At 40.7% G+C, this 14,724-nt stretch overlaps 3 protein-coding genes across 5 annotated transcripts; 2 read left to right on the top strand and 1 right to left on the bottom strand.

The window, feature by feature from the left end:
- Positions 1 to 102: 102 nt before the first annotated feature.
- pola2 (polymerase (DNA directed), alpha 2) lies at positions 103 to 7,703 on the top strand. Of its 2 annotated transcripts, none has more exons than XM_077578174.1 (18): positions 103 to 439; positions 534 to 658; positions 775 to 860; positions 951 to 1,008; positions 1,156 to 1,265; positions 1,593 to 1,792; positions 2,016 to 2,104; positions 3,483 to 3,635; positions 4,969 to 5,031; positions 5,139 to 5,190; positions 5,297 to 5,415; positions 5,501 to 5,539; positions 5,628 to 5,704; positions 6,201 to 6,303; positions 6,877 to 6,983; positions 7,175 to 7,231; positions 7,309 to 7,435; positions 7,511 to 7,703. In XM_077578174.1, the coding sequence occupies exons 1-18, from the start codon at positions 355 to 357 to the stop codon at positions 7,661 to 7,663; spliced, it is 1,803 nt and encodes a 600-aa protein (XP_077434300.1). In that variant the 5' UTR covers positions 103 to 354; the 3' UTR covers positions 7,664 to 7,703. The 2 variants fall into 2 exon arrangements, with proteins under 2 accessions (XP_077434300.1, XP_077434301.1); XM_077578175.1 differs by having other exon boundaries at positions 104 to 439; positions 5,631 to 5,704.
- Positions 7,704 to 7,968: 265 nt separating this feature from the next.
- LOC144059230 (uncharacterized) lies at positions 7,969 to 10,790 on the bottom strand. 2 transcript variants are annotated; one of them, XM_077578177.1, is made up of 10 exons: positions 10,604 to 10,790; positions 10,451 to 10,507; positions 10,209 to 10,362; positions 10,039 to 10,122; positions 9,682 to 9,862; positions 9,474 to 9,600; positions 8,525 to 9,040; positions 8,302 to 8,454; positions 8,165 to 8,217; positions 7,969 to 8,087 (listed from the first exon to the last, which is right to left on the bottom strand). In XM_077578177.1, the coding sequence occupies exons 1-10, from the start codon at positions 10,708 to 10,710 to the stop codon at positions 8,002 to 8,004; spliced, it is 1,518 nt and encodes a 505-aa protein (XP_077434303.1). In that variant the 5' UTR covers positions 10,711 to 10,790; the 3' UTR covers positions 7,969 to 8,001. The 2 variants fall into 2 exon arrangements, with proteins under 2 accessions (XP_077434303.1, XP_077434302.1); XM_077578176.1 differs by having other exon boundaries at positions 9,682 to 9,943; positions 10,604 to 10,789.
- A 511-nt stretch (positions 10,791 to 11,301) lies between these two features.
- Positions 11,302 to 14,673, top strand: zdhhc24 (zDHHC palmitoyltransferase 24). Its single transcript, XM_077578178.1, has 3 exons — positions 11,302 to 11,958; positions 12,173 to 12,450; positions 13,678 to 14,673. The coding sequence occupies exons 1-3, from the start codon at positions 11,654 to 11,656 to the stop codon at positions 13,968 to 13,970; spliced, it is 876 nt and encodes a 291-aa protein (XP_077434304.1). The 5' UTR covers positions 11,302 to 11,653; the 3' UTR covers positions 13,971 to 14,673.
- The last annotated feature ends 51 nt before the right edge of the window (positions 14,674 to 14,724 follow it).

Here is a 14,724-nt window from a genome sequence, read left to right as displayed (position 1 = left end):
GACTGTTTTGCACACGTCCAAATGAAGAACTCTGAAACGGAATAGGTGGTGTGCATTCCGGAACGGCAGAGGGCGCCAGAAAAAAATATATACCGGAAATGGAGGAAGTGCGAAGGCATATTTTCGCGGTAAAATGAAACGGCCTCCTTCCTCTGTTGACGAAATATTCCATAACATCGGCTTCCTTCGGGGTTAAATAAATGAAGACTTTCGTTTGTGGAACTCTATTTCCAAGTCTTGGACCGGTGTTATGACGCGCTACTTACGCAACTGCTAGCAGCTAAAGCATTACCTCGAATTGCACTTTGCGTTCGGTCTCATTTTCGTTGTAGATAAGTAACTGAAAAACGCACAATGTCACCGGTAACAGCAGTAAACTTGAAATCAGAACTCGAAATGTTCTGCATAGCTTGTACAGATGACTCCGCCCTGGACAAGAGTAAGTAGCGAACTTGAGATAAGTATTCTCCACATTTATTTTGCACTGTAATATTTCTTTGTCATTTGACATTGTGTTGTGTTGTGTCACTTAGTGGTGGAGCAATGCATTTGCAACAGGATCCAAGCAGATGACTGGGTTTTGGAGTGGGTTGCATACAGCACCACAAAAAACGGAATGGTGATCTCTGTGGACACCCTGGATCAATTCGAACACGACGTAATTGCAACACCGAACCCATCTCGTTCAATATATATTCATGTTTATATATATTTTTCTAAATGTGCTTCATGGTTAGGTTGATGATGTTGACAAATTGTTTGTTATCTTGGTAGGTGTTGAGCAAGAGAAATAAATCCAAACAAAACTTCATAAGAGACGAACGAAGCAGACCTAGAGACATTAACACAATACAGGACATGTATCCTTTAAAAAGAAGAAGAAAAAAGAATCAAATCTCATCCGATGCTACCTTTAGGACTGTCATGTCCTTGACATATTCCCCCTTCAGAATAAAAGCTGAAGAAGAGGAGGACAATCTACTGGACTGTTACTCTACTCCTGCAAAGGTTAGTTGTAACTGAAGGCCTTTTTTTCTTTTCTTAAAAAAAAAAAAACAACCTGATCTAGTTGCTAACTCTCTTCTTGAAGTGGTTTGCTTTACATATATTTTCACGTTCTTTGTATATTTTCGGACTGAGTGTTCTTACTTGTAGGGCTCGCAGAAACGAGCGCTAAACACTCCAGAAAATCCTCAATCAAAGCGGAGCTCAGCGTTGTCGACCAGTCCTGGTGTCCTGCTGTCTCCTGCTTGCTTTTCTCCCAGGTATTCTGCACAATCCACAACCAGGAAATTTCCCAGTGACATAATTTGAGAGATGATGTGATCATTTCCATCTGGGTGTTTGAAATTCTTGATAGTGTTTTTTTTTTTAAACTTCATATCTGACTGCATAGTTCACTTGTCAGATTGAGATAAACAGTAAGCTACATGCCCTCAAAGTGATGGTTTTGTTTTCTTTTCTTCTCCCTCTGCTGATTTAAATCTGTATTTTGATTAAAAAGGAATATCATGTATTTGTTTTCAGTAGCCTTCAAACTTGTCTAAATTGTAGTCTTCAGAAACTGAGATTTGATGCCCGGGTCTCTGCAGTGCCACGCCCTCACAGAAGTACAGCCAACGCGCAGGGAAAGGAGAGGTGGTGGTCTCGTTCGGGGCTGTGCAGGGTACGCGTTGGTCCGGCAAGAAGGCTTCGGGTGCCGGCGTCCAGCTGGAGCTGCTGGAAGGGCCGGAGGATTCCCTCCGTTGTAGCTACAAGTACATGTTCCAGAGACTGCGTGACATTCGGAATGGTAATGAAAGGAATCCCGTTGGGGTGTTGCGTGAAATATCACTCACGTTAGTCAGCACCTATTTTAAATTCTACAAACCTTCCGTAGAGTTCCGATTTAAAATAATAATAATAATAATGTCAGGTTGAATCATTTTAAGTGCCACTTTATACACTGTTGCATTTTATGTCATGTTTTACAACATAATAGTCACACAGACCTATTCTTGTTTGTGTTCCTAAAGTGTTGGCTGAGAAGATTGAGGAGCTTGGAGAAGGACTTCGGTCTCACTTCAACATTGACGAGTTTTCTCCCGTCTCACTGCCAGCACAGGTGCAGCATGTACACGAACACTCAATGTGGATAAAGAAAAAAAGAAAGTGACAGCATTTTTATTTATATTTGCTCTAGGTAGTCTTCCTAAAATGTATTTTGCTCATCTGAAAGGTTGCCGGTCCAATCTACCATTTATCATCTAGTAATTTACAGTGTGGAGTTGCAGTAAAATTGTTCTCTGATTTCTGCAGTCATGAAATGGAATAACAAATAATAAATTGCTTTTACTTTTGAGAACAGTGGCCGAACCAGTAACCGAATCGGTTAAAAAGCAAATGAACTGCAACAATCGTTTCATAAACAGTAATTGGGAAACACGGTGTTCCCTCGTTTCCCGCTGGGTTTAGGTTCCAAAAAATACCCACAATAAATGAAATCCGCGAAGTCGTTCGCTTTATGTTTTACATTTATTATAAAAGTTTTAAGGCTCTAACACAGAGGTGGGCAATCTCGGTCCTCGAGGGCCGGAGTCCTGCCGGTTTTGGAAGTTTCTCGCTTCCAACACAATCTGATTCCAATCAACAGGATCGTTATCAGGCTTATGCAGAGCTTCCTGATGAGCTGATCATATATCAGCTGTGTTGGAGAAGGGCAACATGCAAAACCTGCAGGACTCCGGCTCTCGAGGCCCACCTCTGCTCTAACACCACACAGTTTTACACTTTTCTCATCGAGGCATTTACATTTTCTCACATTTATCTCTTGTTTAAACATTCTCAATGTTCAAACCTTTATAAATTTGATCAAATAGGTACATTACTGTAAAAAAATAAAAATGCATGCAAACCTGCACTAAAAAAAACATCAGCAAAACAGCGAGGCTGTGAAAAGTGAACCACGTTACAGCGGGCGAACACTACATGGTGTTGTAATACATTTGAATGCAAAGTATTAGTTATTTGATCACTCGATAGAATAATCAATACTAGTACCAAAAATACTTGATTTTTTTTCTGGAGAGCTCAGTATTGTTCATTTGGTAATTTTACCGATTTGACATGTCATCATCATTGCTCTCTTTTTTTTTTTGTGTGTGTGTGTGTGTGTGTGTGTGTGTGTATTCATTAGTTCACCTAAAACCTATTTAAAAAAAAAAAAAAAAAAAAACCCATACCGTTCACCTAAACTGAACACTTCCAGCCAGAGTCGTGAGGCCGTCAGGAGACCCGAGGAAGGACCAAAGGAAAGAAAGACCAAATATACTTGATAGTGACAGCACCAAATCACAATGTAAAAATCTTGAATATCTCTTGACAGTTTCAAAACAAAACGTTATCGTTGAACGACGGAAACGTTAATACTGGCCTCTCGTTAGCGTGTAAATGTTGCGGCACATCGCGGCTACCGCTCATATCGTATCAAATCCTTCTTGTAGGACTGTGTGTCCGTTTTGGGCCAGGTGTGCTGTGACGGTAACGGCAAATTGAACGCGCAGTCAGTTTTGTTGGAAGCAGGACCAGAGCAAGGCGGTCAGCAAGTACGTGTGGACCTGTCAGAGCTCCAGGAGTACTCCTTGTTTCCTGGCCAGGTGAGTTCAATCAAAATGACTAATAAGGGTTTATTTGAAGCATTTTGCCCTCTTTGTGGTTGTGATTTTTGGTGAACAAACACTGTGGTGGTTTCTCCTTTGCCTCTGCACTGAGACTGTGTGCAGCAGGTTATATAAGCCACCTAAAGTAACCGAGTTTGCCAAGGAGCTGGTCTGGAGACTCAGGCGGCGTCCGACCGAGAGCTCGCACAGAATCAATCACCAGATTTGACTGTTTGCAATATTGCCGTTTGCACATATATTGCAGAGATCGAATAAACAACTTTACTGGGAGATTTGTGCTGTCGTTTGCGTATTTTCAGCAGTGGAAAAACGGCTCTCGCGACTCCTTGACGTTTGTGCCGTGCTAACACTCCCACGTAAACAAGAGCCCTTTGTCGTTACTAATAAAGTGGTAGAATGTCAATACAACACAATACAATTTAATAGAGTTCCATTAGGGGTGTGAATTGCCTAGCATCTGGCGATTCGATTCGTATCACGATTCGATTCAATACCGATTAATCCCGATAGAAATCTATAAATTAATTATTGCGGGTTTTTTTTTTTTTAACTCAAATTTAGAAAATACTAATCATTAAACTTGTACATGCACACTGTAAGATTTGTATATAAATGTATTTATGTATCTGAAAATTCAGGCTTATAACTGAGCCACTGCATAGCAAACAGGTTGCAGTCTGTTTCATGTTTGAACAGCACTGAAATAAAAATATTAAGGCTTAATGTTCCATTAATATAACATTCTTCCATCCTTAAGGTGTTAATCCTAACCCTAAGTAAGACGTTTTGTTGAATATTCCCATAAAAAAAATTATGTTTAAAAATCGATTCGGCCGCATATCGAATCGATTCAAGAATTGCGCGCTGTAATATTGCGATATATTGCCAATCGATTTTTTTCTAACACCCCTAAGTTCCATGCTGTCCATAATGTGACAAAACATCCGTTATGTTGATTACATTTCGAGTCTACGAGGTACCTCTGACGATTTACAACTGTACTTATGCTCCCATTAGAAACATTTTGGAAAGCATAACCGTAAATTCAATCCTTTCGCTTCAAAATGCGGTGATAATTTTTTTTAAAAAGTGTTTATTCAGTGATGACATAGTAGTTTCCACATCCACCACAGTGTACACTTTCATCAGTAATGACAGCACAGTCAAATCATTACTTTATGCTAGTTGCGTGCACAATTTTTGTATACAGTATGTGTGTATTATTGCGCAAGAGGATTTGAAAGTGGAAACATTAACAAACTTAACGCTCCTGACTGAGCTTCCTAAACTATTTTTCAATCACCTCCAGGTGGCGGTGATGGAAGGAATGAATACAACAGGAGGGAAACTGGTGGTTTCTAAACTCTATGAGGTGAGCAAGAGTTAATCCCTTAAATAAGACATCAACTTTTATTGTTAGGAAACCAGAGTTCATCTCCATCGATATGTTTGGATCATGTTGTTTTTCCTCTTTTCTAGGGAATTCCGCTCCCCTTCCACACACCACAAGGGAAAATGGAGCCGGATGAAGGTAGGGAAGGATGCAGGTTGTTGACACAATGAAACTCGGCCACTTGCAGTTTCACCGAAATCCGAAGTCAAAATTTAAATATTCGTAATTCTCTGTTCAAATCCAGAACCGGTTAATGTGCTTGTGGCTTGTGGACCTTACACCCCTTCTGACAGCCTCAACTTTGAACCTCTGCTGGACCTGATCCATGTCATTGGGAGGGATCGTCCTGACGTCTGCATACTGGTCCATTTTTTTCTCTCCTACACCACTTACACATTGTCAAGACATGCGTTTTTCATTTTGTCGTCCATGTATTCCTTCTCTCCAGCTGGGTCCTTTTGTCGACTCTAAACATGAACAAATTGAGGTACGCTCACTGCTAGATGTGCACATTTGCATCGCCATTCAAAAACAAAAACACGCCGCTTACATAGGCAATGTTGTATTTCTTCAAGCAGAAATCGCAGGTGACTGAGTCTTTTGAAGCCATTTTCTTCAGATGCATCGAAAGCATCGTGGAAGGCACAAAATCGTACGTGTCATCATCCATCCACACAGAATGTGTAGTCACTTCTTTTTTTTTGTTTTTTTTTTAAAGCTTAGTATTGTTCATTCGATTTGACATCATCATTGCTCTCCTTTTTTTAAATTTTTTTATTAGAAAAAAAAAAAAAGAATTTTTTTATACATATATATATATATTTTTTTTTTTGTATGTGGGTGTGTGTGTGTGTGCGTGCGTGCAAGTGTGTGTGTATTCATCAGTTCACCCAAAGCCTATTAAAAAAAATCCCATACTAATAATATAATAAATTGCCAAATGCAGAAACATCAATGTAAGTTATCACGATGTGGTGGCTCTCGCTAACAGACAGAATTAAGTAACCAGAATTAGGTTAAAAAATTCTTTATACGTAGACCATGTGTAGTCACTTCTGCCTCTTAGATGAGAGCTTGTTTATCTGCTCCCTATTTTCGCCCCCCCCCCCCCCCCCCAAGCTTCCTGATGTTTGTTTTCTTTTTTGCAGCGTCGGCTGCCGCCTGGTGTTTGTTCCCTCCCAGAGAGACATCCACCATCATTACATCTACCCGCAGCCCCCCTTCACCCTGCCCAACCTCAGCAAGAACCCAGTGAGACACACTTTGTTTAACTCTTTGACTGCCAAAAACGTTAAATAACGTTTAGTAAAATCCTATGGAGGAGTGCCAAAGACGTTTGTTTCAAAACAGAGGTGAAACTAACCATTTTCTATTGTTGATTACTCAAAAACGGAATAAGGTAGAAACAAAACTTTTTTTTTTCTGATGAAAATCTTTCATTTGGTAGTATGTGTGTTTCCATAGTCCACATAATTTTTTGTGGACCTTGAAAGATCAGTTAAAAGATCAGTCAAAATGCTTAAATCGGCTGGCACCCACGGCATCCCTTTTCTGAAAACGTTGGCAGTCAGAGTTAAAAATAAAAATATATACAGCCCTAAATTATTTTAAATAAAAAAAATATATATATTTTTTTCTTCCCTGGGGAGCTCAGTATTGTTCATTCGGTAATTTTACCGATTTGACATGTAATTTTTTTTTTTTGTACATGGGTGTGTGTGTGTGTATTCATTAGTTCACCTACAACCTATTAAAAAATCTCATACCGTTCACCTAAACCGAACACTTCCAGCCAGAGTCCTAAATTCATTTTAATCCCTGCAGCGTGTCACCCTGGTCCCTGACCCTTGCACCTTGCTGATTGACGGCGTGACCTTTGGCTTGACCTCCACCGACATCCTGTTCCACTTGGGGGCGGAGGAGATCAGCCGGTGAGAAATCTCAAAAACTTTTACCTAGACACTGGAGCGATAATTGGAGTAAGACGTCTTCGGATAATTGCTGCCCACACAACAGATGAGGATTTGAACCATGTGAACTTATTGGCCTTCATGTATTATGTGACAATAATGTCCGATAATTCCTTTCAGTCGGAATAGATAATTGTGTCCTTTTGTTGCAGTGGCGCTGGATCGGACAGATTTTCTCGGATTTTGAAGCACATTCTGATCCAGAGGAGGTAGGATGGAAACGACAAAAGTTTTCAGCCAGTCTATGATCCTTGATATGTTATCAGTGTTTTGTTTTCACCGTCAGTTACTACCCGCTGTACCCACCTGTCGAGGATGTCAACATGGACTATGAGAAATTCCAGAGCTTTGGTCTGATGCCAGTCACACCGGACATTTTCCTCATTCCATCCGAGCTGCGCTATTTTGTTAAGGTACACGACAACTAAAATCGTAGCGCGTCCACCTTTTTTTTCTTCTCTATTTACGAACCCATCGAAACTCTGCAGGATGTGATGGGCTGCGTATGCGTCAATCCCGGACGCCTGACCAAAGGCCATGTGGGCGGGACTTACGGAAGGCTGCTGATTCAGCGCGCTGCCACATCAGATGCGGAGAAAAGAGTCAGCCACTGTTTAGCGGCTCAAGTAGTAAAGGTTTAACTGGAATAAGGACTAATAAAGGCCAGTTTCAATCCAACAAGCTCTCAATGTCGCCCTCTTCTGGCCTTATGAAAAACACTTCAATCCAACTTTTTAAAAAAAAAAAATTTTTTTTAAATGAAGTGTCATTGTTTTGACACTGAGACATGGAAAACAGGCTGGATAGGGGCTCTCGAGGACCGAACTTGAACACCCCTGCATTAGACCATATATGGTATGTGTCACTGAGCAATGAGTCTTTCAACCCCTTCACCCAAAAAAATGAATGATGCCATTTCCTTGCATAACAACAACAAAATGCAAAATGTTTTTTTAGGTAGGCGTGTATTATAAAGCGATCAGTCATAAAAATGGTCAAATTCATCAGAGTCGCTTTGCTGATCCGTGTGTGTCTCTCCTCGGAAAATCTTCAAGTCGCAAATCACTAAAAAAATCAAATCTGAATGAACATCTACAAAAGCCAGTAAGTCTGAATTTTTTGTTTAATCTTACTGATGGTACCTTTGGTGGTTGTTGTGCCTTTGGGTTCCTCTACTGCTTTCATTCCCTTGTCTCTGTAAAATAAAACATCCCTTTAACAAAATATATATATATATTTTTTTTTTAATCATCTTATGCAACTCTTCTAGTTGACTTACTCTTTTCTCACTGCCTGAGCTTGAGGTGCAAGGAGAGCCTCGATGTCGTCATCACCAGGTTCACTTGAGTCCTCATCAGATGATCCTGTTCTGCTTCCCTCCTTGCCGTCGTCATCGTCAGAACACTCTTGCAGAATGAAGCGCACCCTGGGTCTGAAAGCACATCTAATAGGTTAACTTCTATAATGTATGCAGAAGCCCAATTCAAAAATTTAAATTCAACTTGTTCTGCTGAGGTGGGATTATGATGTCATCGGAGTCGTTCTCCGCTTCATGTTCTTTCTTCTTGTTGAGCTTGTCTGAAATGCCGTCGTCACATGCTTGGTCTTCGCCAGACTCATTCTCAATCTCATCATCTGATGACGTCTCATCGTCCTCATTGTCCTCCTCGTCACTCTCTTCTTTTCCGTCACTTTTGCCGTCTGCCTCTTCATCTTCCATTCCTTCATTATTATCGCTTCCACCGCTTGACTCCTCAGACCGGGATGGTGTATTGCCCCTACTGCTGCTTTCTGATTGGTTCAAAGGACTCTGACTCACTACATGTTCACTTTGGGAGTCACTGATTGAACGGCTCTTTCGATTTTCTCTGTTTTGTGTTGCGTTTGTCGTGGTCATCATTGGTAATCCACCAACGAGTGCCCCGATATTCCTCCGCATCCTGCTGCTTTTGCCTTCGTGTGACGATGCTTCACTCTCAGATGTCTGTGACACTGCAGCTGAAGAAGTCATTGATGAGCTGGTATGGGAAAGTAAAGGGTAACAGGCCATTTATTTTGAGAAGTGGTTCATAGGTATTCAACTACCACCATTATGACCAACGATAAAATACAGTATCATGGTATGTTTAAAGAGGTATCAATTGACATTTATAACTAAAAAAAAGAAAGCGAAAAGCTGTCAAACTAAATGTAAGATTTGGGCAATTAAAGGGTCACTCACTGCTTTTGGACTCATAAATGTTTTAAGGCTTAGCAATTTTTACAAATCATAGTAAACTCAACTGTTAATGGAAACTTCTCGTGCTGTAGAGGGACAAAGTGTTAAGTGCTCAGTATGATGCCATGTGGTTCTCCACCACTGTAAACTACAATGATAAACACAAGTACTGGTAACACCTCTATGAAGGTGGGATAGTAGAGTCAGATTAGTCAATAATAATAAATTCTTACCTCTGCGAGCTGCTTCCACCTCTCTCCGAGGTGGTGTTTGTTTTCCTCTTCTTCTCACTCTTCACCTGTCTGGACTCTGCGCTGGTGCTGCTATCTCCGTTTTCAGCATGGTCACTGAACAGACGGACTATTTAACAAACACAGAAGATGTTTAATAAATGCTTTTACACATAAAGATCAAAGCCTTCATATTTACTAGTATTCACACCTGGTTTCAAATCTAGCTCCTGCGATAAATTAAAGCTCTTCCTCCTTGAGCTCCCGCTTGTCTCAGCGTCCTCTGGAGAAGGCACCACATCAGCCTGGTTGGGCGCACAGCCTGGTGGATTTTGCCTAGCCCAGCTTTGGGGATGTGATGGAGTGGCAATGAGGTGCTGGAGCTGGAAATTCTGAGGATGTGGAAGTGGATTTTTTTTTTTTACTGGGGTGGCCAGGGTGATGCAACACCTCAGCAAGGGGTAGCTCCACTCCTGATCTTGTGAAATACAATCATTTTCTCAAATTCACACTTTATAGTTGATAATAAACATTAATATTCAAACTATTAGCATGGTCCGGTTTCTACCTTACTGTGATGAGGTTGTGTTTTCTCTTTGAGTTGTTTCTGACTGTAGGGGGAGCTCTCCACCAGAAACGGCTCATACTCCATCTACAAGGGGTCAAACTGATGATCAGGATTTTACATTCAAAAGCAGGAAAAGGCCTCTTTGATATATAACAGGCATGTTTCTCTACCCGAATTGTCTTCATGGCAGCAGTGGCAGCCATCATCTTTCTCAGTGTGTCTTGAGCCCTCTCAAACTGCTGCAGAAGCTCCTGGTTATGATGTCGGGCGGCCCGCTCTCTGTCTTTCAGCTCCTGCCAGCGTTGTTGCAGACGTATCGTCTGACTAAAGAGAACATTTAGACAGTCAATAATTTATTTCCTTACAAGTGTGTAACACAATTTAAGACATACAATAAAGTTGATCTACTTACAGCATTTGGTGCCTCTGAGGTGAAAAGTTATATTGCAACGCAAATGGCTTTTGGGTACTGGACAGTGGAAACATACAATGCCACATGGTGAAACATTAAAAAAATAAAATAAAATAACCCAGAGCTCAAATCTGTTACAATCATGTGTCTTACCTTCTTTTTTGAATATTTCCTCTCAGATTCCTATAAATGCTAAAAGTGTTTACATTTGGGACATTATGATGACCAAGTGACAGTAAATTCTCCTCAGATACAGCCATGACTGCAGATTTACAAAGGCTGCTGAGATTAAGGTCACTTCGGGGGTGGGGAGCAGAGACAGGAAATCCTCTGAGCTCAGACAATTTGCATATACAGGCACGTGGCCTGAGTAATTATGTATTTTTGCTATTGCAAATTACATTAAACAAATTAAAAAATGAATGAATAAATAAATAGAGCGAGAAATCTGAGGTAAATCATTTTTAGTTTATGTATATTTTTTGTTTTTGTACTAAAGCCATACAGCACAGAATAAGTAAATAAAACAAAACAAAACAATACTAGAATATAAATATAAAACAAAATCTAGTTTTTTATGTGTTGTGTAGTTAGTTTAGATGTGTAGAATGGGCACTAGAAGTTTATATATATATTTTTTTAATTAATAATTAGTTCTCTTGCACTTTACCACACAAACCTACGTGAGTAATAATCGCACCGTTCTCAATAAAATCCATCAAATCACAGAAATTCGTTTTCTGAATGGGGCCTTATATATATATATATAATTTTTTTAACACTTATGTTATATAGAGAATGCATTATAAATATTTAAAAATATACCTACTAGGATCTATGCTAGCCCGGATGTGACGTCATCACACCATGTCTCTGTTCAGCCGACCCGGCCCAGAGCTGCAAACAGACTTGGTACCAAGAGATGTACGCACGGATACGGATGTCAATAATTTTGTGATACCGCACCATGTTGTCACAATAAAACGGAGCCAATATACATCAGATAACGTAATTCCGTTCCCTCGAAAGCTAACCGAGTAGCTCGTTGGCTAATGAAGCTGGCTAGCTTCACTGCGCGTCTGTCAAATCAGTTCTTCCGCTTTGTTGTAGTCTAGACAGTCTTGATATTGTGTAGAACTCCCTTGATTGAAGCACAAATCAATCTGGCTATTGCCAGGCTAGGCAGGACCAGCACCAGGAGAAATGACGAGCTATGCAGCCAACGTGTTTCGCAGGGTGGAGAGGACGTGCTACTACCTCCCTGTGATCTTCAACACCTTCCTGGTTTTCTCCATTACCGGGGAGGTGAGCTACCTGGTGCTGGTGGAGGCTCCGCTGGAAGCCGACCTGAAGAGGACGGAGTGGTCCTCGCGGTGGAAATCCGTGCACCTGTTGGCCCAATACTTTATGCTTTGCAACATTTGCTGGAACGCCTTGCTATTTGTTCGAACCAGCCCCAGCATCAAGGGTGTGTTTCTGGGAGGGGATAGTGTGGGACAAGGATGGAGGTGAGCAGGTTTTGTTGTTGTTGTTTTTTTACCTATTCATCTTGTGGTCCATTTAGCAGGTCTGAGTTTTGTTGTTTCCCCCCCAAACTAGGTTGTTTTGCTGATTTGGTTCTATCACTACTGTCAATTGTTTGAACATTGTGTCATCTATATAATGTGATCTAAGCATTGCCATCTAACAGGAGGCTTGACTGTTTTTGAATATATCTTACAGGTACTGTTTCGCATGCGAGACACACACTCCTCCACGCTGCTCTCACTGCTACGATTGCAACGTGTGTGTGCTGCGACGGGACCACCACTGCGTATTCTTTGGGCAATGCGTGGGCTTCCGCAACTACCGTTACTTCTTGAGCTGCTTGCTGTTCATGTGGTCAGGGCTCCTGTACGCCACGCTGATGAACGCTGAGGTCTTCATCGTCATACTGAAGGAAGGCGTGACTGTGCACAGTGTCCTGCTGCTGCTGATACCCTGGATCATGCTGATTTCAGGTGATTATTTTGGTGTCTTGACATAGTGGGAGTAAGTGATTTTTAAAAAATACCATAATCCTTAAAAATCCATCCACACGTACATATTAATTTGTAAACATAGTTCAGCGTTGTAAACATTATGTTTATTATCTGTACTATATTTTTATGACTTTGGTGAAGTATGGTGTACGGGCTCACGTAAAATAAAGAAATGGGCGTGTGCCATTGAGTTACTTGCTGTGTTGATGTCGGCCAATCAGATGACGACAGGTGACGACAAGGCCTCCCTTGGCCCCAGACGACTGGCGCTGCAGAATCACCTCCGGGATGGTTCTAATAGGCGGTTCCATTAACTCCTCGGCCCCGAATAAGTCACAATGGAACGCCAACATCCTGAGCCGACCAAAGCTGTGTGGAACTGGTCCAGTGGAAAAGCGGCATTGCATTACCAGCCAAATTGGCTAGTAAATATTTATGACCACCCGCCAAAAAAGGATTTTTAACCTGCATTTGGTGGGTTGGTGGATGTTAACTCATTCACTGCCATTGACGACTATAGACGTAAAAAATTCAAGTGAACTATTTCCATTAGTTGAATTTTTTTTTCATTTCATTAAATTTTTTATGAAAACCTATAATTTTTTTATTGTACATTCATAACAGATATAAAATTATCATGCGATTAATTGCAATTAAACGCCCCTTTTTTTTTTTAAATTAGGCCCGTCAGGTGATTAAAATTTTTAATTGTAATTAATCACATGACTTCACTAACTAACGATTAATCACAAATTTTATATCTTCTAAATTTACAATAATTTGTTTCTAGGTTTTCATACTCTTGTTAGCAAAAGTGGATTTTTTTTTAAACTTCTAGAAATTGTTAAAAAATTTTTAACATCTATAGCCGTCAATGGCAGTGAATTAGTTAATTTAGAGCCCTGGTTAGTGGTTACAAGACACTTGGGCAATTTTCTTTGTTTTCGTTTTTGCTTTGTGTTATATTTGCACCCCCTTGTGGAGACATAAGGGGTCTTCAAGAATTTTGCCATGGGTGGGAGAAGTGTCTTGCACATGGCACCATTCAAGCTAGGACCACCACTGTGCACCTTATAAGTAAAATAGTAAAAATTAGGGCTGAATAGAAACTTTTATTTTCTCTGAATATGCATGGTTTTGGATGTTTAGTTTTTTTCCCACTGCACTGTCATAGTCTTGGTAATGTCAACGTCCTTCTCCCACCAGGTCAGGTCTCGGCACGTGCCTTCACTTTCGCCTTCATTGCCGACACGTGCGTGGTGGGCTTCCTATTGGTCTCCGCCTTCTTCTTCTTCCATCTCTTCCTGCTTTTCCGGGGACAAACAACAAGGGAGTGGTACTCGTCTCGCCGTCCCTACAACCTCGGACTCCTGGGCAACTTGCGTCACACCTTTGGCAGTTGCTGGTACCTGTGCTGGCTCTGCCCACTTATCCCGTCACCTCTACCTGGGGATGGGATACACTTCCAAGTGACGGGATCACTCGAACCTACCCGGTAATAGCTTCTGGGGTTGGTTCTACTCAGCAAAGACATTACTGAATTACTTTTGTGAAGGCTGGACTCTTTGAATATTTTCTTAAAAAATGTTTTTCTAACAGGAAAACTCAGCACTGAAATATTTGACTGGATGTATGTGTTAATAGTGATTATGTTATGGTTTTATAACTTTTGCCACCATACTCAAGGCCATGGTAGTGACTGCTAAACTGCCCCAAAAAATAAATCCACTGTACGAGTGTGAAGTTGGGTACACAATCAGTGAAACACCACCACACTATAAAAGCCAATGTTTTTTGTTTTATGTGGTTTAGAAAACAAAGTTGGGGAAAAGAGAGCATGGCTGTCACTTGTGAACCACCCAATACTTACATTGCCAGATAATGAGTACAGGCCTGTGGCACCACAACATTTACGAACCAGCGATCCATTGGCTCCTACTGCACCGGTTGCCTTAGCAAATCCCTTTTTAATTGCACTTTTCTCTCTCTCTCTCTCTCTCTCTCTCTCTCTCTCTCTCTCTCTCTCTCTCTCTCTCTCTCTCTTTTTACCTTGTGGTTACTGGTAAAGTAGTTATTTTGTCTTCAATGATTTTTTTTAGAGCCAAAATGTTCTCAAAACTACTGTACAAGTATTCTGTACATTGGGTTAAATGCATTTACAGTTCACACTGAATTTGACTGAAATAAATGGTATCTAAAGTATTTAATGTTATTGTCTTTTTATACGTATTTTAAAAATCTATTTTTTTCTTT

This window comes from Vanacampus margaritifer, chromosome 10 (assembly GCF_051991255.1).
Source record: "Vanacampus margaritifer isolate UIUO_Vmar chromosome 10, RoL_Vmar_1.0, whole genome shotgun sequence".
In the NCBI taxonomy this organism is placed as follows: Eukaryota; Metazoa; Chordata; class Actinopteri; order Syngnathiformes; family Syngnathidae; genus Vanacampus; species Vanacampus margaritifer.
The sequence above is the reverse complement of the archived record's forward strand: the minus strand, read 5'-3'. Positions and strand labels throughout refer to the sequence as shown.